At 30.3% G+C, this 16,944-nt stretch overlaps 1 protein-coding gene across 1 annotated transcript in view; it reads left to right on the top strand.

Annotated features, from left to right (window-relative positions):
* Positions 1 to 16,944, top strand: part of Vps13B (vacuolar protein sorting 13B) — an 85,785-nt gene that overhangs the window by 49,250 nt on the left and 19,591 nt on the right. The window contains 13 exon segments of the mRNA XM_067268928.1: positions 613 to 1,441; positions 3,877 to 4,017; positions 4,681 to 5,016; positions 5,099 to 5,352; positions 9,528 to 9,645; positions 9,750 to 9,925; positions 10,003 to 10,184; positions 10,273 to 10,436; positions 10,517 to 10,644; positions 10,823 to 10,936; positions 15,806 to 15,907; positions 15,987 to 16,076; positions 16,155 to 16,232. Coding sequence (XP_067125029.1) covers positions 613 to 1,441; positions 3,877 to 4,017; positions 4,681 to 5,016; positions 5,099 to 5,352; positions 9,528 to 9,645; positions 9,750 to 9,925; positions 10,003 to 10,184; positions 10,273 to 10,436; positions 10,517 to 10,644; positions 10,823 to 10,936; positions 15,806 to 15,907; positions 15,987 to 16,076; positions 16,155 to 16,232 — 2,712 coding nt within the window.

Genomic DNA, 16,944 nt, shown 5'->3' with positions numbered 1-16,944 from the left:
CAAATTTCACATATGAGGTTTTGCAGAATTTGTGTACAGGTACTCCTCACTTTACGACCTATTTGCTTAACGACCACTTGCACTTACGACCAAAGAGTTTCGACCTGCAATTCGGGGCATCCCCTTTCTCAGCTTGAGTGTCGGTCAGTGGCGAATGGTGACATGCGCACTAAGCATACTATAATAGGCTTGCGCGTACTATAATTGTCTTATGGTACTATAATAGGCTAATAGTGTACTATAATAGTCTTTTTATGAATAAATTTGAAGTTTGTTGCATAATTTGTATAATTTTACAACAATCCTATATTCCCGGCGGAAGCTCCTCGCTTATCGATCAATTCGCTTAACGATGTAGTTGTCGGAACGGAACTCGGTCGTAAAGTGAGGAGTACCTGTATTGTATAAAAAGCAAACTACTGTAAGTCATTACATAATGTTTTTTGAACAAAAGTAATAATATTTTATTTTTGATACCATCTGCATAAATAAAACATTAAATTTATCAGTTTGTGTTATGTATATAATAAAAGTTAATATCTTTTTATGTAGTAATATGAGTTAAGTTTAATGCTTATAATATTTTAATAAATATTTATTTGTTTTTTACAGGATATTCTCATATGTGGCCATTCTTTAGAATTAAATCTTATAAATGAAATAGATTTATATTTGAGTATCCAACAAATGGCATTATTTTGTGATATATTTGAAAATAATATTGGATTATTTTTACAAAGCCTAAATGAACTGGAAAATTTTAGTAAAAAATTGAAAAGAGAGAAACAGAATCAAAAATTTGAAGTTGTCATGGATAGTGGCATAGACAGTGAATGCTCAATATTACAGCCTGGTGTTTATCAAATTCCATTTTTTCATTCAGGAATAGGAATTCTTCCAACGACGGAGATAAACCAAAAACACGTCAATAAATTTGTTCCCTTTGAAATTCTCATAACGGCAGGATCCCTGTCAATTACCATGTTTGGTCATAAATCCGATGAGTTTTCTGCAGTGCCGGTAAAACTTCATTCTGGTACTAAGCGAAGACTGCGTCGTCGTCATCATCAAACGTCAGATGGTAAAGATGATGACATTACTATGATTAATTTCCAACAGAAAAAAATTAATCGGCAAAAGGAAGAAACTACGTCCACTGATTCTAGTCCACTCAAAAGTGCAGTTCCAAAATACACCAAAAGTGATACCTTTCTTTTTAACGAAGAAGAAGGTTATGATGGTTCACAAGATTCAAGTGAGAGCGATACAGATATTCAGTCAAAAGATTATTTTAAACAACCTTCCAAGCTGTTTCCCTTTTTATATATAACTATAATTCAGCCTCATGCATTTATGACTTCTTATCCTTTGACTCAAAAATTAGAAGTTAGTTGCTTTGATGTTCAAGTAAAGGGAATGGCATCAGGACATTATATCCTAGGTTGGTACATTTATTAATTTTTTATGCATTTGTTTACCATATTTTCCAGCATATAAGACGACTTTTTAACCCAGGAAAATCTCAAAAGTCGGGAGTCGTCTTATACACTGGAAAATACGGTATTTATATAATATCAAGACTATAATTCTGTTCTTGTAATAAAATGTGTAGAGTCAAAATTAAAAAACTGAACTTTTAATATAACTTTTATTATATTAATAGTTAAGTATTTAAAGACCACATTCAAAATAAGCATCTTCTAAGGCCATGCACTTTTGCTTGCATTTGTGCCATTTGTGCAGCACTGGAAGCCAGTTTTTGTAATGTTTTTAATGGCTGTGCTTGCTGTGACTCCATTATTTGTTCTTGGTTGGCAAATATCTGACCAAGAAGGCCATAACAATGTAGTCCCACAATTTTGCTCTTACAGACATATCTGTTACTTAAAATAAAAACGTTTTTAAAAAACAGCAGAGAGGTATATATAGAACAAAACTCTATAAAGATAATGCAAAAAATACCAATATAGAAGCCAGCAAAATCATATAGATGCAGAAGGAACTTACTTTGAAGATAGTGTGGTGTAAGAATGTGTGTGTTTGTATAATGAAATCTGTGCCAAAAGTTCAGTTTCCTATAATGAAATAATGGCATACACAAACCACTTTAAAATTTTAATATAACAACATTACTGTAGCATAATATATATTGCAAATATAGGAAAAAGCCTGGCTTTTACATCAACAACAACTCTTTTCTGTTAGTGGGTATTTTTTTGTTCGGTCATCATAACGAGGGATAACAATATATCATAAGGCTCTACTGCAAATGATTTGTACTTTATGAAAGAATATAAGTATAATTTATAGACTCTTTATTTTATTTTAAGCTTATTAGACCAACAGTAAAAGATTTTTTAAATAAAATAAAAGTAATCATTACTTACCTTATTGTTTTTATCATTCATATAAATGAATTTTGATCTCTGGATCCTCTTCAGTATAGTATTACAACAATATTTTAAACATTGGTCTACAAGATGGCATAGTTTATGAATGGGAGAATGAGGAACTTTAAATGTGCAAAGATATTTAAAATATTGTCCTATTAAGTGTACTGTTATACATAATAGGACAATATTTTAAATATTGTCCTTTAAAGTATAACAGTACAAATCCAAATTTTAACATATTGTATGAACTCTTAGAAAAATGTGGTATCGGTGGTAATCAGTTTTAAGGATAGTTAGCCTAAGCTTTTGTCTAAAACTTTGTATGCTTAGAACCTCGGATACATTAAATACATGCTTGTCGATATTTTATCTTAATCTGATATTTAAAATTCGATTTTAGTTGCAATCATAAATTTCTGCAGCAGGGGTGAGCAATTTGCAGCCTCATGAGGCTTCATTAATATTTTATGCAGTCCATGTTACACAAAATATTAATAAATATATCAATTTCCCAACTTAAGGCAAAAATTTTATTGTTATTTTCAACAATTTACATATGTAAACAATTTCTTCTGCAATGAATTTACTAAAAAGTGAGACAAGAAATCAGTTCACATCAAAAATATCTCAAAACTAGCAGTGACTAATATTTAATCAAATATTTGGATATATTATGTTTACATCAGTTCCAGAAGTCACATTAAGTTTACCTATGTAAATTTATAATCATATATGAATAAATAATTGTGATTTACCCACAGTTTTTTTTCCCATGTCTGTTTGGAAGTTTTAAATGTTGCCCTTACGTAGGAAAAGGTTGTCATTCCTTGTCTATATATTGTGTATCGTGTGATATGGTCTTTATATCATGTAAACATATTTTAAAGATAGGAATGCATTGGCATACAGATATAAACTGTCAGTTTGTCCTCTTTTGTTGACCATTTGACTAATTCTTTAGCAATTGAAAATATTTCAACTTTCCAAAATTTTCAGTTTATTTGACCAATTAAATTTTACAAGTTGCATTTGAAACTTTTTCACCCAATTACATTCTAATTCAATTTGTGTAATGTAGTACAATGCAAACATTTCAGTTTAATGTTTGTCTCATTCATTGGTGGTGGTTCTTATGACAGTTTGAACCTAGCCTACAAACTTATTTGCCTAAAGAGTCGCATAACCTAAAACCCCACTGGCCTTAATTATCATAAATTCATATAATGAAATATGATTTTGTACATGGTTTTAATCTTGCTAAACTTGACAAAAATAAGTTTTTCAATTGACATAATGAACCTAAAAAGTTCAGAAATTATCAATAGACTTTACAGTTTCATACAAATGTGTGACACACTCAAATTAAGATTGAATTCTCAGAATACACTGACAGATGCTCCCCTAATTATTATATACTAAAGTGCTCCTTATAAACTAATATTTAAATAATTAATTATAAATTTTCTTTCCAATATGTTTGCAGAGTCAGAGAACAGTCTAATTCCGACACCTGACGTTTTCACCATACCATGGTTAGAAACTAAACCGGGAGAAGCAAATGCTAAAACTGGAATACCTCCATCGCTGTATACTTTAACCTGTAAAGATTTCTTACATCAACCAGGTATTTTTTATGTTAAAATCTTATTCAATTGTTTATGATTTTCATAACTTCACGAATATTTAAGTACAAGGAAGTATATTTTGTTACTTTATAAGGAAACTCGTATGGAGAGTGCTCACATAGTTACAAAGATGTGTAAGTTTTTCACCATTTCACAGAACAATTTCACTGTGGGTCATGGTTTGGAATTCTAATATGGACGCTTCCCTCTTCCAACCCACTCCCACCACAAAGGATGGGACGTGTGTCTCCCCAAAATGCCTTTAGCTTTGACTCAGAAAAAGAATTATCTGAATTATGATCAAAACAGTCTTAAGACTTTTTGCTTGATATGTTTGTGGCCCTGGTTGGTCGTAGTAATAGTTCAAGTAAAGCTGTTGTAGTTCTGACACCGTGTATTTGCTGCAGCAATAAAATTAATTTAATTACTATGATGCATACGTATCAAACCAATACAATTTAATTATGGTTTAGGCATGGAGTATGCACAGTTCATGAAAGTTAACACCAATTAATTCAATAGGTTTATATTAAAAATTAAGAAAGACATTCTGATAGCTTACACTTTTTAGTTTATAAAATATAGAAGGGATAAGTTTGTAACTAAGTTTAAAAATTATAAAATAATTGATTTAATTTAATTTTATTTTTTAAAACATTTAGCTATGATACATATGTGTTTTGAAAGACCCATAAAATGCAATGTAAGTCCATCAAAATATCATCAAGTTTCTTCATTTATTAATTCAATAAAGAAATACATCTTTAAGAAGCAAAATTTAGAAGTTAAAACAGAAAAGAAAGAAAATACGGAAAATAATGATGAAACAGATACAGAGGCAAATATTAAAAAATTTCGAGAATTTATCAGTCACATTAAATCCTTTGAAATTTCTACTGTACAAACTGTTTTTGTGATTGATTTGGGACAAAAATCTCAAGATCTTCAGCTCACATTATCAATTGAAAATATACATGGAATGTTAGAAAAAGTTCCAAGTATGTGAATTTGATTTTATTTTTTTTTTAATATAATTTTTGATAAAATAATTTTGTAATCAAACTGTCAATACATTTGCAGAAACACAGACAGAAACCTTCAAAATAGAGTTTATAAGTCTTCTCTTAAAAACTGCTTATAATGGGCATATCTGTCCTCTCATAGGCCCATTTACAACAAAACTCCAGTTAACAACGATATGGAAAATTTGGCATCTCTGTTCGCCTCTGCCACAACTTTTATTACATCTTCAAGGAGATGCAGTTGTTTTGACATTTGGACCTAAACAATTAGAGAGCCTTCTAGCTTTACAGAATGTCTTGCAACAATACATTGTAAGTATTCAGATTAAAATATTAAACAAGTTAAAATAGGAATATACTACACAACAAAAATACTACCAAACAGAAAAATACACTTCATGACAAAAAAGCAGATTATTTACAACTGAAAGAGATCCAAAAACACTGCTCAACTTCTCAGTTTCTGCACACAATAAGTCAGTCAGAGTGATCCTTTGTGAACATCACTGAAATGTTACTAGGAACATTATTCAAACAATTGGTGAACATTATTCAAACAATTTTTCACCATATTGTTTGAATAATGTTTCTACACAACATGTTTCTACACTACATGTTTGGACACAACATTTCTAGATTGTTGTGTCAGATGACTGCATATATTTTTTTCAGGCATCTGATGTATCACTTTTCTGTTTCCTTTTCCTGAGCAGCAACATATTAGATTATCAATAAAATATATAATGTTATCTAGAAACATAAAACTACACTGGTATGCAAAACTTAAGCAATGATTTTTTTGCCATAACTCCTCAAGAAATCACCTGGGAGACATGAAATTCTGAATACAGAGACAGTATTTTATACTTAAAGGATGAAGAAAGCATACTAGTGCAAAAATGAATAGAATGCATACGATATGGAATCAAACAAAAAAGGCTTCATTGAAAGAGTAGTGTTGGTACAAATGATTGTCTGCCCAAGAGCCCAAGAGGAAGAACAACAAACAGATGTCCCTTAGTAAGGGATATGACCTCCCTTAACTATAATGGTTGCTTGGCACCATCTCTCCATAGTCAACATCAGATTATCAAACAGTTGTTGAGGTAAGAGCGCCCATTCCTCAATGAGCATCTGTTTCAGTTGTTGGGTGTTTTCCAGCAGATATAATCATGCTGAAAGGTGACTCCCCAAAGCATCCCACACATGTTCTATGGGATTCAAATCAGGCACGTATGCTGGCAAATCCATTCTAGTGATGTCTTCACTTTCTAGAAGCTCCTCAACAGCATGAGTCTGATATGTCCTGGAGTTATTATCCATAAAAATGAAGTCTGCATCAATGGCACCTCAGAACAGATGCAAATGGGGAAGGATCACTTGTTGACAATGGCGATCTCCGGTAACAGTACTTCCGTTGAAAATTTGGAGCTCAGTCCACCCGTTCATCATAATCCCTCTCCAAATGAACACACCAGGACCACCATAATGGTCTCTTCCCATGATGTTAGGGATAAAACCATGTCCCTATCTCTCTCCATATCAACTGGCTTTGAGAATCACTTGTGATACTGAAACGACTCTCATCTTTAAAGAAGACGTGACTCCATTGATGAGATGTCCAGTCTTTGTGTTTCTTACACCAGTCTAAAGGTGCTGCTGATGGGCAAACTGTCAATGGGATGCAGTGTTCAGGATGGCAGCCTAATAAGCCATCTTTATGAAGGCACCTGGCCACATCAAACAGTGACACTTTTTGTCCCATTGTCGAACGCACTTGCTGAGCAATGTTGCCTGCTGACTGGTATCAATCTCTTTTAGCCTGCAGGAAGATATATCAGTCATCTATTGGCATTGTTTTTCTTGATGACCACCACCAACCTTTCTTACAGCTGTACCTGTGGTTTGGAAGACTTTCCAAGCTTGTGAAATGACACTTGTTGATTCCAAACTCTTGGATTACACTCATCACACTATGCCCCCCCTCAAGATTGCTGATCATTCTACCACATGTAAAGTCATCCAGATGATTTCTTCTAGTCATATTGCACGTACAAACTCATTTGAACTTGCAGCAAATGTCTTTAATAGTGCCTTTTGTCCTTTTTATTGTAGTCTTGCACTGTACACACTGACTGCACACATTTTTCATGCCCTCATGTCACCTAAGTCTTCTTCCTGATATTTGCATACGAACCACCTTTCTACTGAACTAGGTGTTCATTGTACTGATCATAAAAAGCCCTTTGCCACAATTTCATGGCTGTCTACTTAAAAATTACATTGTTGCTTAAGTTTTGCATTCCAGTGTATAAAACAAATGTGACTAATAGCATAGATATACCAATGATTCTCATAATTGTTGAGTTTTATCATATAATTCAAGATGTTTTCTTCTATCATCTATAAATATTTCTAGTTTGGTTGTGTTACATCATATTCTGTTTTCTGTCATATTCTTTGAATAATAAAATGGTTCCTGGTGACATTTTGACAACATTCACAAATGATTGCTCTGATTAGATTGTGCAGAAACAGAGAAGTTGAGTATTGTTGAACTCTATTTTCAGTTCTCTTTTGGTTGTAAACAATTTGCTTTTTCTGTTGTAAGATGCATTTTTCTACTTGGAAAAAATCTAGTGTGTTTTTACCTTTAGCCTTCATATTATTTTCTAAACATTCAGTTTTAAAAATTCAAATTTTTATTTTGTTTGCATCAAAAGAATTTTAATATTTAATGAATGATTAAAGTAGGTAAAAGATTTAATGATTTAATAGTGAGATTGCGATTTAATGATTTAATAGTGAGAGAAAGTTTTTATCTCTAAAATGTGAACGTCGAACATCGAGCCCTGCTATCTTGTAAAGCAGCACTCGACATTCGATGTTCACATTTTAGAGATGAAAACTTCAGTTGCAACCTCACTAATATCTTTTATTAATGTATATGGAGAAAATATATAACTTGAAGTTGAATGGGTCATGTGGTCATGTGTTCACATTTTATCAACAGTCTGGCCGTATGGAATTTTCTGGGTTTTCTTCACATGTATAACACCAATGTAGGGGGCCAGTTTCCCAAGGAAAGTTTTCCTGGTGGCATCCCTTCTTGACAGATTGCCTTCAGCTTGGGTTGCTGTATCCCATCAAATCAGATCTTACTAGCAGATATTCTTAATAAAAAGTAATAAGGACAAACATTAAAATTAAAACTTTATTAAAAGTCTGGTTATTTTTAACCAACTGAACTGAATAGTATTATTTAGGCAGAGCTTCCCTATCCAAAAGAACATCCTTTCCATTCCATATTCAAAGTACTCTTTGAAATTGTCATTAAGAACATGATTAATGAGTTGTATGTGGCACCTTTATTAATTATTGCGCAATGCTTACTTAAATATTAACGTATTAAATTATCATAAAGTATCAAGAGGTGAAATTTGGGTGTCCAGGTTTTGTGATGGTCTATATTTTCTACAGAATTCTAGAGAGTTTCTTTGAAAAACTCAGAGTTTAGAAGTGTTTAGGAGACAAACAGCCAAACATTCTATTTTAGGTATATACATATTTAGGTTTGAAAGCACATTAAAAAGTTTATTTTAAATCTGAAGCAATAGGATCCATTGAAGCAGAGAATTTATTAATGCAAATTATATAAGTATGTTATGAAAGTTAAGTGGTATGTCCTTTTGTTTGGTTATATTTACTAATATCCTGCATTAACAAAATATTCAAACATTAAATTTTTATTTCAGGACAACAGCAAGAGTGGGAAGCTTGTTAGAAAATATTAAATTAAATTTATACCATATTTCTGCACACATGCTCTTATAAGCAAAGCAGAATGTGTTTCAGAAATGCAAAAACAAATAATTTTCATATATAAGAGCATGTGCTTATTTGTGTGGAAATACAGTCTGGTTATTATCAAACAATCTGCCAAATTGTAAATCTGGTAGATCATCTTATAATATGAATATATCGTTTACTGTGTATCATGTATACTTGCAGAATTATTCTCTTTAATGCTGCAGCTGCTTAAAGTGGATCCACACATGTATTATCCCAAGATGTGCTTCAAACTGCACTTCCCTTTTATGGTTTGTCAAAAAGCCAACAAGCTGTGGATCAGCAGTGAACAGTTTTATGATCCAAGTCAGATGTCTTGTTGCAGGGTCTTTTTGCATGACCTAAACTAACTTATGAAGTGATAACAAAATGTTGTTTGCAACTCTATATAGACATGGACATAGATTAATGATTTGTGTGCCAAAAACGATATTTTAGATAATTGCAACAATTAAGTTTATAACTATAAAATGCCCTGCACAGAGTTACTTTTTCTGTAAACAATTATTGTACAGTATCTTTTGTTGGCAAGTTTTTATGCCTTGTATTACTTCCAGCTACCAGTGAACTGTTACGATGCTATACATGTAATGATAAATATTAAATTTATTTACTAATTCATCTTTATTTTTATTTAGAATAATACTAAAAATGATTCACAAGAATCAACAAACAAAAATAAATCAACAGAATTGACTAGAATAGAGTGGAATGATGATTTGCGGAAAGGCTCATTTCAGTATATACAGGATACTGGTAATTTGTAATTTTGATTATATTTTTAATATTTTCATGTATAATATATATAAATTACTAGTATCTAATGACAATTGATTTCAATAATGATATATGTTTTCTAGAAGGAATTGGTCTTGATCCTCAGCCTCAAGAGATTGTTTTTTGTAAGGAACAATCTGGGGAACAAAGTACGATGACTTGGTGCTATCCAGAACCACGAACTTTAACCTCTGTTACTGTGTATCCGGTCCCGTTACATCCATCTTCAAATAATTCAGAAATTGAAGAATCAATTGAAGTATACAATGTTATGCTCGTAAAAGTTTTTAAATTTTTAGGTTGAAACGGAACTAAGATTTTTATCTTCTATTTCAGAAAGTTGAATGTTCTCTTCAGTATTGGGATAAATTACAGAATTGCTTTATAAATTATTGCAATTTTCAGTTATCTGAAACATCTCAATATAATTTGGATTTACCCGTGATATGTTCCGATTCTAGTCACATAGCCATTGTTTCAGAAATATGGAGAATTGTTCTATTTAATACAGAAGAAGAGTAAATAATATATTTTTAAAAATCTTATTTTGTACTTTATAAGAGATTTTTTTTATTTCTAAAATAATAAAACTGTATCTGTTCTTAGTACTAAAATTGAAATTCTGTCGTCTGGAGCATTATCACCTCTTGTCTTGGCCGCTTGTCTTAGAGTCGATTCTTGTTTTGACCCTGCTTTTATTCCAGTTTTATCGGCTAGCATGAATTTTGATTTAATTCAGATTTCTATTTACAATCATTTCAAAAAAATAGGTAATATAATAAATTAGTTCAAATAAAATATGATAATTATGTTTTAAATTTTATTATAATTTTACAATTTAACTATTTAGCTCCATCTCTCAACTTACATCCATTTAGTTTTGATGGTCAAGCACCCTTAGATCAAGAATTTCTCTTAATATCTGTTGATGGCTTATCTTTAAATTATAAAAAATGGTATCAGCAACTTAAAGTTGATGTAAGTACAAAATTTTTCAGTTGATATTTAAAAATTAGTTTATTTTTCTATAGTAAATTTATGACCATAAAATATAATTTTATATTATTTAAAATACAATTACTTGTTATTAGATCAGTATTTAATATTATATGGTTTCTTAATAAATTTTAAATGCTCTTGTTTCTTTTTAAACTAGGTTTTGATGAATATTGGATGTGAAATATTGGAATATAAATGTTTAACTATGCAAACTATGTTTGAACCTTTTGATATACAAGGACATTTATATGTTAATGTGGAGACCGATAAGGTGTGTCAATATCTTAAACCCTAGATTTACAGTGTATTTTTGAATTCATACACTTCTACTCAGTAACAGTGCTGGAATTTTTATTCTAGGAGATTCACTCTCCTAGAATAAAAATTCCAGCAAAACATTATCTTGGTGGTGTCACCTGCACATTTTATTATCAAACAAATTTTTAAAATTTAATAATTGATTTTCTGTAGGACATATAAGCAGAAAAAAGTTTAATAAGAACATGGCAAACAATCAGTTCATATTTAAAGAAACCCCTAACAGTGGTCAATATAGACAGACTAGAATAATTAAACCAAGATGGGTGGACGAGTGGGCAATGAGATTTTCGGATGGGTTAATGCCCATTCTCACCCTACCTAGTGCCATACATATTTCTACTAACAGCCATAATGCTTTTAGTAGAAATATGTTTGTTAATTGATATATATGCTAAAAATTAATTTCCAATAAAACTGTTAATATTTGTAATTAATTCATGCTATTTTAAATATTAAATAATAATTAAACTAATGTTTAAATAAACAAGGTTAAAATTAATTTTTCAATTTTATGTATAAATTGAAAATTTATTTTATATATTTTTGTGAATTTTACTTCTTTGTTTCTTCTATGCAACAATGTCTTAATTAAAATTATCTCCCATTTCCCAGATTATGGAAGGAGCACAAATGGCTTCTGTTGGTTTTGCCAAATTCTAAAAATCAAATTACCATTGATTTACTGAATTTGGTAAAAGTATGAAATTAAAAATTCCACCAGTTTTTGAAAGATAAGTAGAAATACGACAATTAAAAAAAGGTATCTTTGGTTCTGGATCTTTGCCTTTATTTCTTTGACAATCATTCTGTTTGGCTCTGTAGCCTCTCATTTTTCAGCCAAACTATACAATCCTTAGAGTCTTTATTCCTTGCTTCTTATATGGTTGTTTATATCAAGTAAAAGACCTTTTCTCTCTTTTTCCTATATAGGCATTTTCAGCCACTTTTAGACTTGGAAACTTTCTGTTAGCCCACTTTGAGGTTGTAAAACTGATAGAGAACACCAATTCAAACATATCTTTGCCCATGGGGTGTTTGCTGACTCAGATGTGATGCATCAATTGTTCTGTCCAGTCTGAGACAAAGGACATCATTAAGCTGACTGCTAATGGAGAGGAGAGGAAAGGACCATGACTTTCTGACAAAGTATTGACAGTACAATGACAATATATTTTTCATGTCATACTGAAAGTAGATCTTCAGTTTTGTCTATAGATCATGCCACTGGCTGCCAGAGATCAGCTTTGGACTATATTTATTGAATTTAAAAATATCTGGTTCATTTTTTTCCCTTTTTTTTGAAACTTGTTTAGTTATAAAATTAAATTCTGGAAGAACAGACTGACCCAGAATAAAATCTGAACTCCCAGTCTAGGTCAATAGTCCAAGTACTTAGTCAGAAAAATAATCCAGCAGTTTAAGCTTAAATTTGGCTTACAGTTTGGGCTTGTATTATGTTGTGTATATGTACATTCTTGAGATTTCTTCAGGAGATATTTATGTGAAGTGTTATAACCATCATGTATTGTTGCTAGATTTATAGTATCTATATTCATTACATGCCTTTATCTAACCATAAGAAAATTTATCTAATTATAGTGTTTTCGTTACAGTTCTTGGGGTACAGTTTCGTTACAGTGCTGGTATTTTGACTAGTATTTTTATATTATGAATTGAACCTGAATCATTTTCCTTTTTGAACTAATTATATTAATTATGTGGGTGAAAATGGTAAAATATTAATAAAAACAAATTTTATAGTAGTATTTCTTATTTATATTGCTACAGCCAAAATACTTCTGAAATGCTTCTGATTTTTATATTTACTTTTAAATTACTGAAAAAATTGCACAGTAGTTAAATGACACTGATGAAAGAAAATACTTATATTGATGTTTAATACAGGAACTCCCTGTGCAATTTTTTACTTATACTTACAAACAGGTTAGGTTTCTGAAGTTTTGTTGTTAGTCAAAAAAATAACCTAGAAAGTACATTTGTACACAGAATAACAACTTATTGTTAGTGTTTGATTCTTCAACATAATTAATAGAATACTTTATGCTTGTTTATCCTCTCACTATTACTTAGTAGTAGTTTTTCCCCCTCCCCAACACACTTATTTTGTAATGCCCAGTTTAGTTCCCATTGTTATAGAGTGATATTTTTTGTATTTATCTCCACTTTTACATTTTGGACTCACTTTTTTACATTAAAATTTAATCTATTCTGTTTATTGACAGTAATAACTTGGTGGACCTCATAGCAGATTTTACATGTTTATTACTATTATTATTCTTTTCTTTTTTCTCTCTGCTTACCTCTTATAGATTTCATCTCGTTTTTAGTTCCTGGAATTGAAATTCTGTTCAATAGATCATTTAAATTTATTACAGTGTTACACTATGATAGTGTTTATCAACTATTTCACATAGTACTAAATTGCTTTGAAAGCATTTTTATGTATTACAGAATAATTAGTTGGTAGTTTCTCATAATACAGTGTAGTTATTGACTGATTTGAATTTTCTAAGATTAAAAACTTTTTTATTAAGAAATACTATTAAATACAAAAAGATTTGGTATATTTAATGGCAAGCAAACAAAAACAAACAGTAGCTTACATATAGTGTGTATGTCAATTTCATGCTTTATTTACATCAAACATGTAACAAGAAACTTCATCAAATGTCATTTTGGAATAATCTAAGCATTTTCAGATAATCTTTATAATAAACTTATTCATGCTTAATACAATATCTCTTTTTACTTAATCCGTAGTCAGGCACAACAGCGTCTTCTTGCAGAGTTTGGCGTGTAAGGGTAGTTTTATTCCAGTTTCAAAAATCAATTTTGTAAAAATCATAGTTTTTTTTTGTGGTTTTGTGATGTTAGGTGTTTGTGGGAATGTGTTTTTGAAGTCCTAATCAACAAAACTACTCAAAATATATCGTTTTTATTTATTTATAACGAAAACAAAAAAGTCTTTATGTTTTAGGAACTTTTCAGGAAAAAATTATCAACTTTAGAAGCGTATTTTACAAACTGCAAACAAGTTTGTTGCTATCTGATTCACTTTCTCGAATGTGTTTTTTAATTGTCCCAACCATTAAATGTTTTCTCACCAACCCCAGGCCAAAAATATTTCAGTATTTCCAAAAATACACCCCCCCAATATTCTACAGCAACTAGAGGTAAAAATGAGGATTATTGGAAGATAACGTCGATAGTAAACTTCTTTTACACTGTAATTGGTTAATTTCTTTGTCTGTTATTAGATCCACCTGTAAAAACAATTGCTGGAAAAATTCCAGCGAAATGCCACCACGCCCCGCAGACTACCACTTCTAATTATGTAAACAATCACTATAAAATCATGTGTTTTAATCATTTTTTCACTTCTAATTTGCTAATGAAAAAATGTTTGACAGTATTTAGACGAATAAACATGTTTACAAAACCGTTTAGCAATAAATATTTCCAGGAAACTCCACCTTTCAGACTTTCAATGCTAAGTCTATGGGAGACCTATATGCCATTAATTGGCTTTGAAAATCCTGTTTATACACCATCTATGCTCCAATTGGTCATTTTTATCATGACTGACCCGATATCAAGCAATTGAGTGTTCTTTCAGAACCCTAACTTGGTTCCACCCCCTCAGTTAGTCGCGCTAATTAAACTTCCTCCATTAGGTGCATGGGGTACCATGGTTACCCCCTGAACTTTGGTGTGGCTTCCTGTAAACATTTTTTTTCGTACAAATTTGAAATTTTTTCAGTGCGATCTTCAGTACTTTGAAGGAAGGTACTGAGGACATTATTTTTCAGCATTTAATAGCTTAAAAAATACACGCATTTAAAAATGGCTGGTCTACACCTGTTCCCCGTGCACCTAATGAAGGGTAATGATCTTTGAAAGTTTTTTTATTTTATACAGAGTATGTAAGTAGTAGTAGGACAATGTTTGACACACTGTGATATTAAAAATAGTAGTTTTATTGTAAAAACAGGTTTTTGTTTACATAAATTAGTTAGCAACTGATCAGTCTTTGGATGATTTTCCAACTTGTGATCAACCTGTGAACCATAAACATTAATGAATGCTTGGAACTATGTTTGAAGTACTATAGAGTAGAACGTTATACAGTTATTTGTTGAAAATGCTCTATATTAAATTACTATTTCTGCATATTTATAGTTAAATTTTAACTACAATTTCCAATATTCATTATATCATCTATTCTTCAAAATAGAGATACTAAAATTCATATTAAATATTTTTGAAAGCTAATATAATAGATCAATATTAATCTTCACTTCAGACGACCAGGTGGCCAAAGTGGTTAGGGATCAGCCTATGGCTCTGGGGATTTGGAATTAAAGTTGAGTGAGCAACAAAGGAATTTTTTTGGTCTGTTCTGGATGTATTGGGCTCTGTCCCTCCCCACTAAGCTGCCTCCATTATATGCATGACAACCCAAAATGAGTATGTAAAAAGGTCCAGAAGAGCCAAAAGAGCCAAAAAATTTTATTATATAACGTCAATTACTTACAGAAGCCATTCAATGAAATGAATTTTCTAAATAAATCATTCAAGGAATTGATAGTGTTAAAGCTATTTATTTATTTTTTTGAATCAATTAGGGAAATACAAGCAATGTCAGAAATTAAGTAGCAGTTTATTATGTAATATATCTATAAAATAAAATACTTCTACATAATTTTAAAATTTCTCAAGTAAATATTTAATATTTAATTCTTGACATTTCAATATCAAATGTAATGTTTGTATTAATTTCATATGATTTTTTTCAAAGCCTCCTATGTATGAGACCAAAGTTACCATTCATCCATGCTTCATTCAAATAAGTCAGTCGATCATTCATACATTAAATATTGGCATTGATAGTTGGTTGCAGGTAAGTTAATTTCATTTAGAAATTATTTTCAATGTTCTTGTTTAATTTTTCCAAATCTTAAATCAATTTTTTCTTCTAGGTTCTAAATAAATCATCAGAAATTAAACAAATATTACCAAATTATTACATTATCTGTAATAATACTCAACAAACAATTTATGTTGGACAAGTAATTATAAATTTTTTGAAATAAATTTTATTAAAAATGGTATTTTAACACTTAAAAACAATATTCTTTTTTTGTTAGATTGATACTGACGAAGCCATTGTGTTACCTAGTCAGAAAATGCATGCTTACAGTTGGAAATCGCACAACAATAAAAAGGTCTGGTTACATAAAATTCAATATTTTAAATTATTTTATTAATGTTTGATTCAGTGGTTCTTAACCTTTTTATACTTGCGGCCCACCAAATATTTCATAATTTTTTTGTGACCCCCATTTTTTTAATAATAATTTATATTTGTTAAATTATCTATAATAAATTGATTTTTTATTATTGCTTTATTTTATTATATAATAAATGTAAATCATAACTTTATTATTTCATTATCTATTTAAATAATATTCAAACTTCACAATTAAACATAAAAACTCATTTATTTTTAACAAAAAATAAAATAAACAATTAAAAATTCATAGAAAAAACAAAAAATATTTGAAAATAATTTAACGATATTTCTTGTGATTTTGTAATTCCTTGAACTTCTATGCTTACGAACCCATATTTGATATAATCACGATCGTATTTTCTAATTTTAATGTTACTTAATTTTATACTTTTAGTTTAGGACTTGTGGTTTTTTTTTCCGTTGCGTTTTTCACTGTATCATCGTCGGAACTTTCCCTAGTATTTTCTTCAGTATATTTTCTTTTTGAAAATCCCGGTCTGTGATTACTTACATTAAAAAAATTTTCTAATGTTCCTTTCTGTTTTTTGCTCATTTTTATGGGTTAATTATAAATAATTAAAACTAAACACACAATATAAGAAAGAAATGCACCATTATTTGATCCAAAGTCAATGCTAAAACTA

The sequence above is a fragment of the Centruroides vittatus genome, unplaced genomic scaffold (assembly GCF_030686945.1).
Source record: "Centruroides vittatus isolate TY-2023 unplaced genomic scaffold, ASM3068694v2 contig_341, whole genome shotgun sequence".
Lineage (NCBI taxonomy): Eukaryota > Metazoa > Arthropoda > Arachnida > Scorpiones > Buthidae > Centruroides > Centruroides vittatus.
This window is presented reverse-complemented; position numbering and strand designations above follow the sequence as displayed.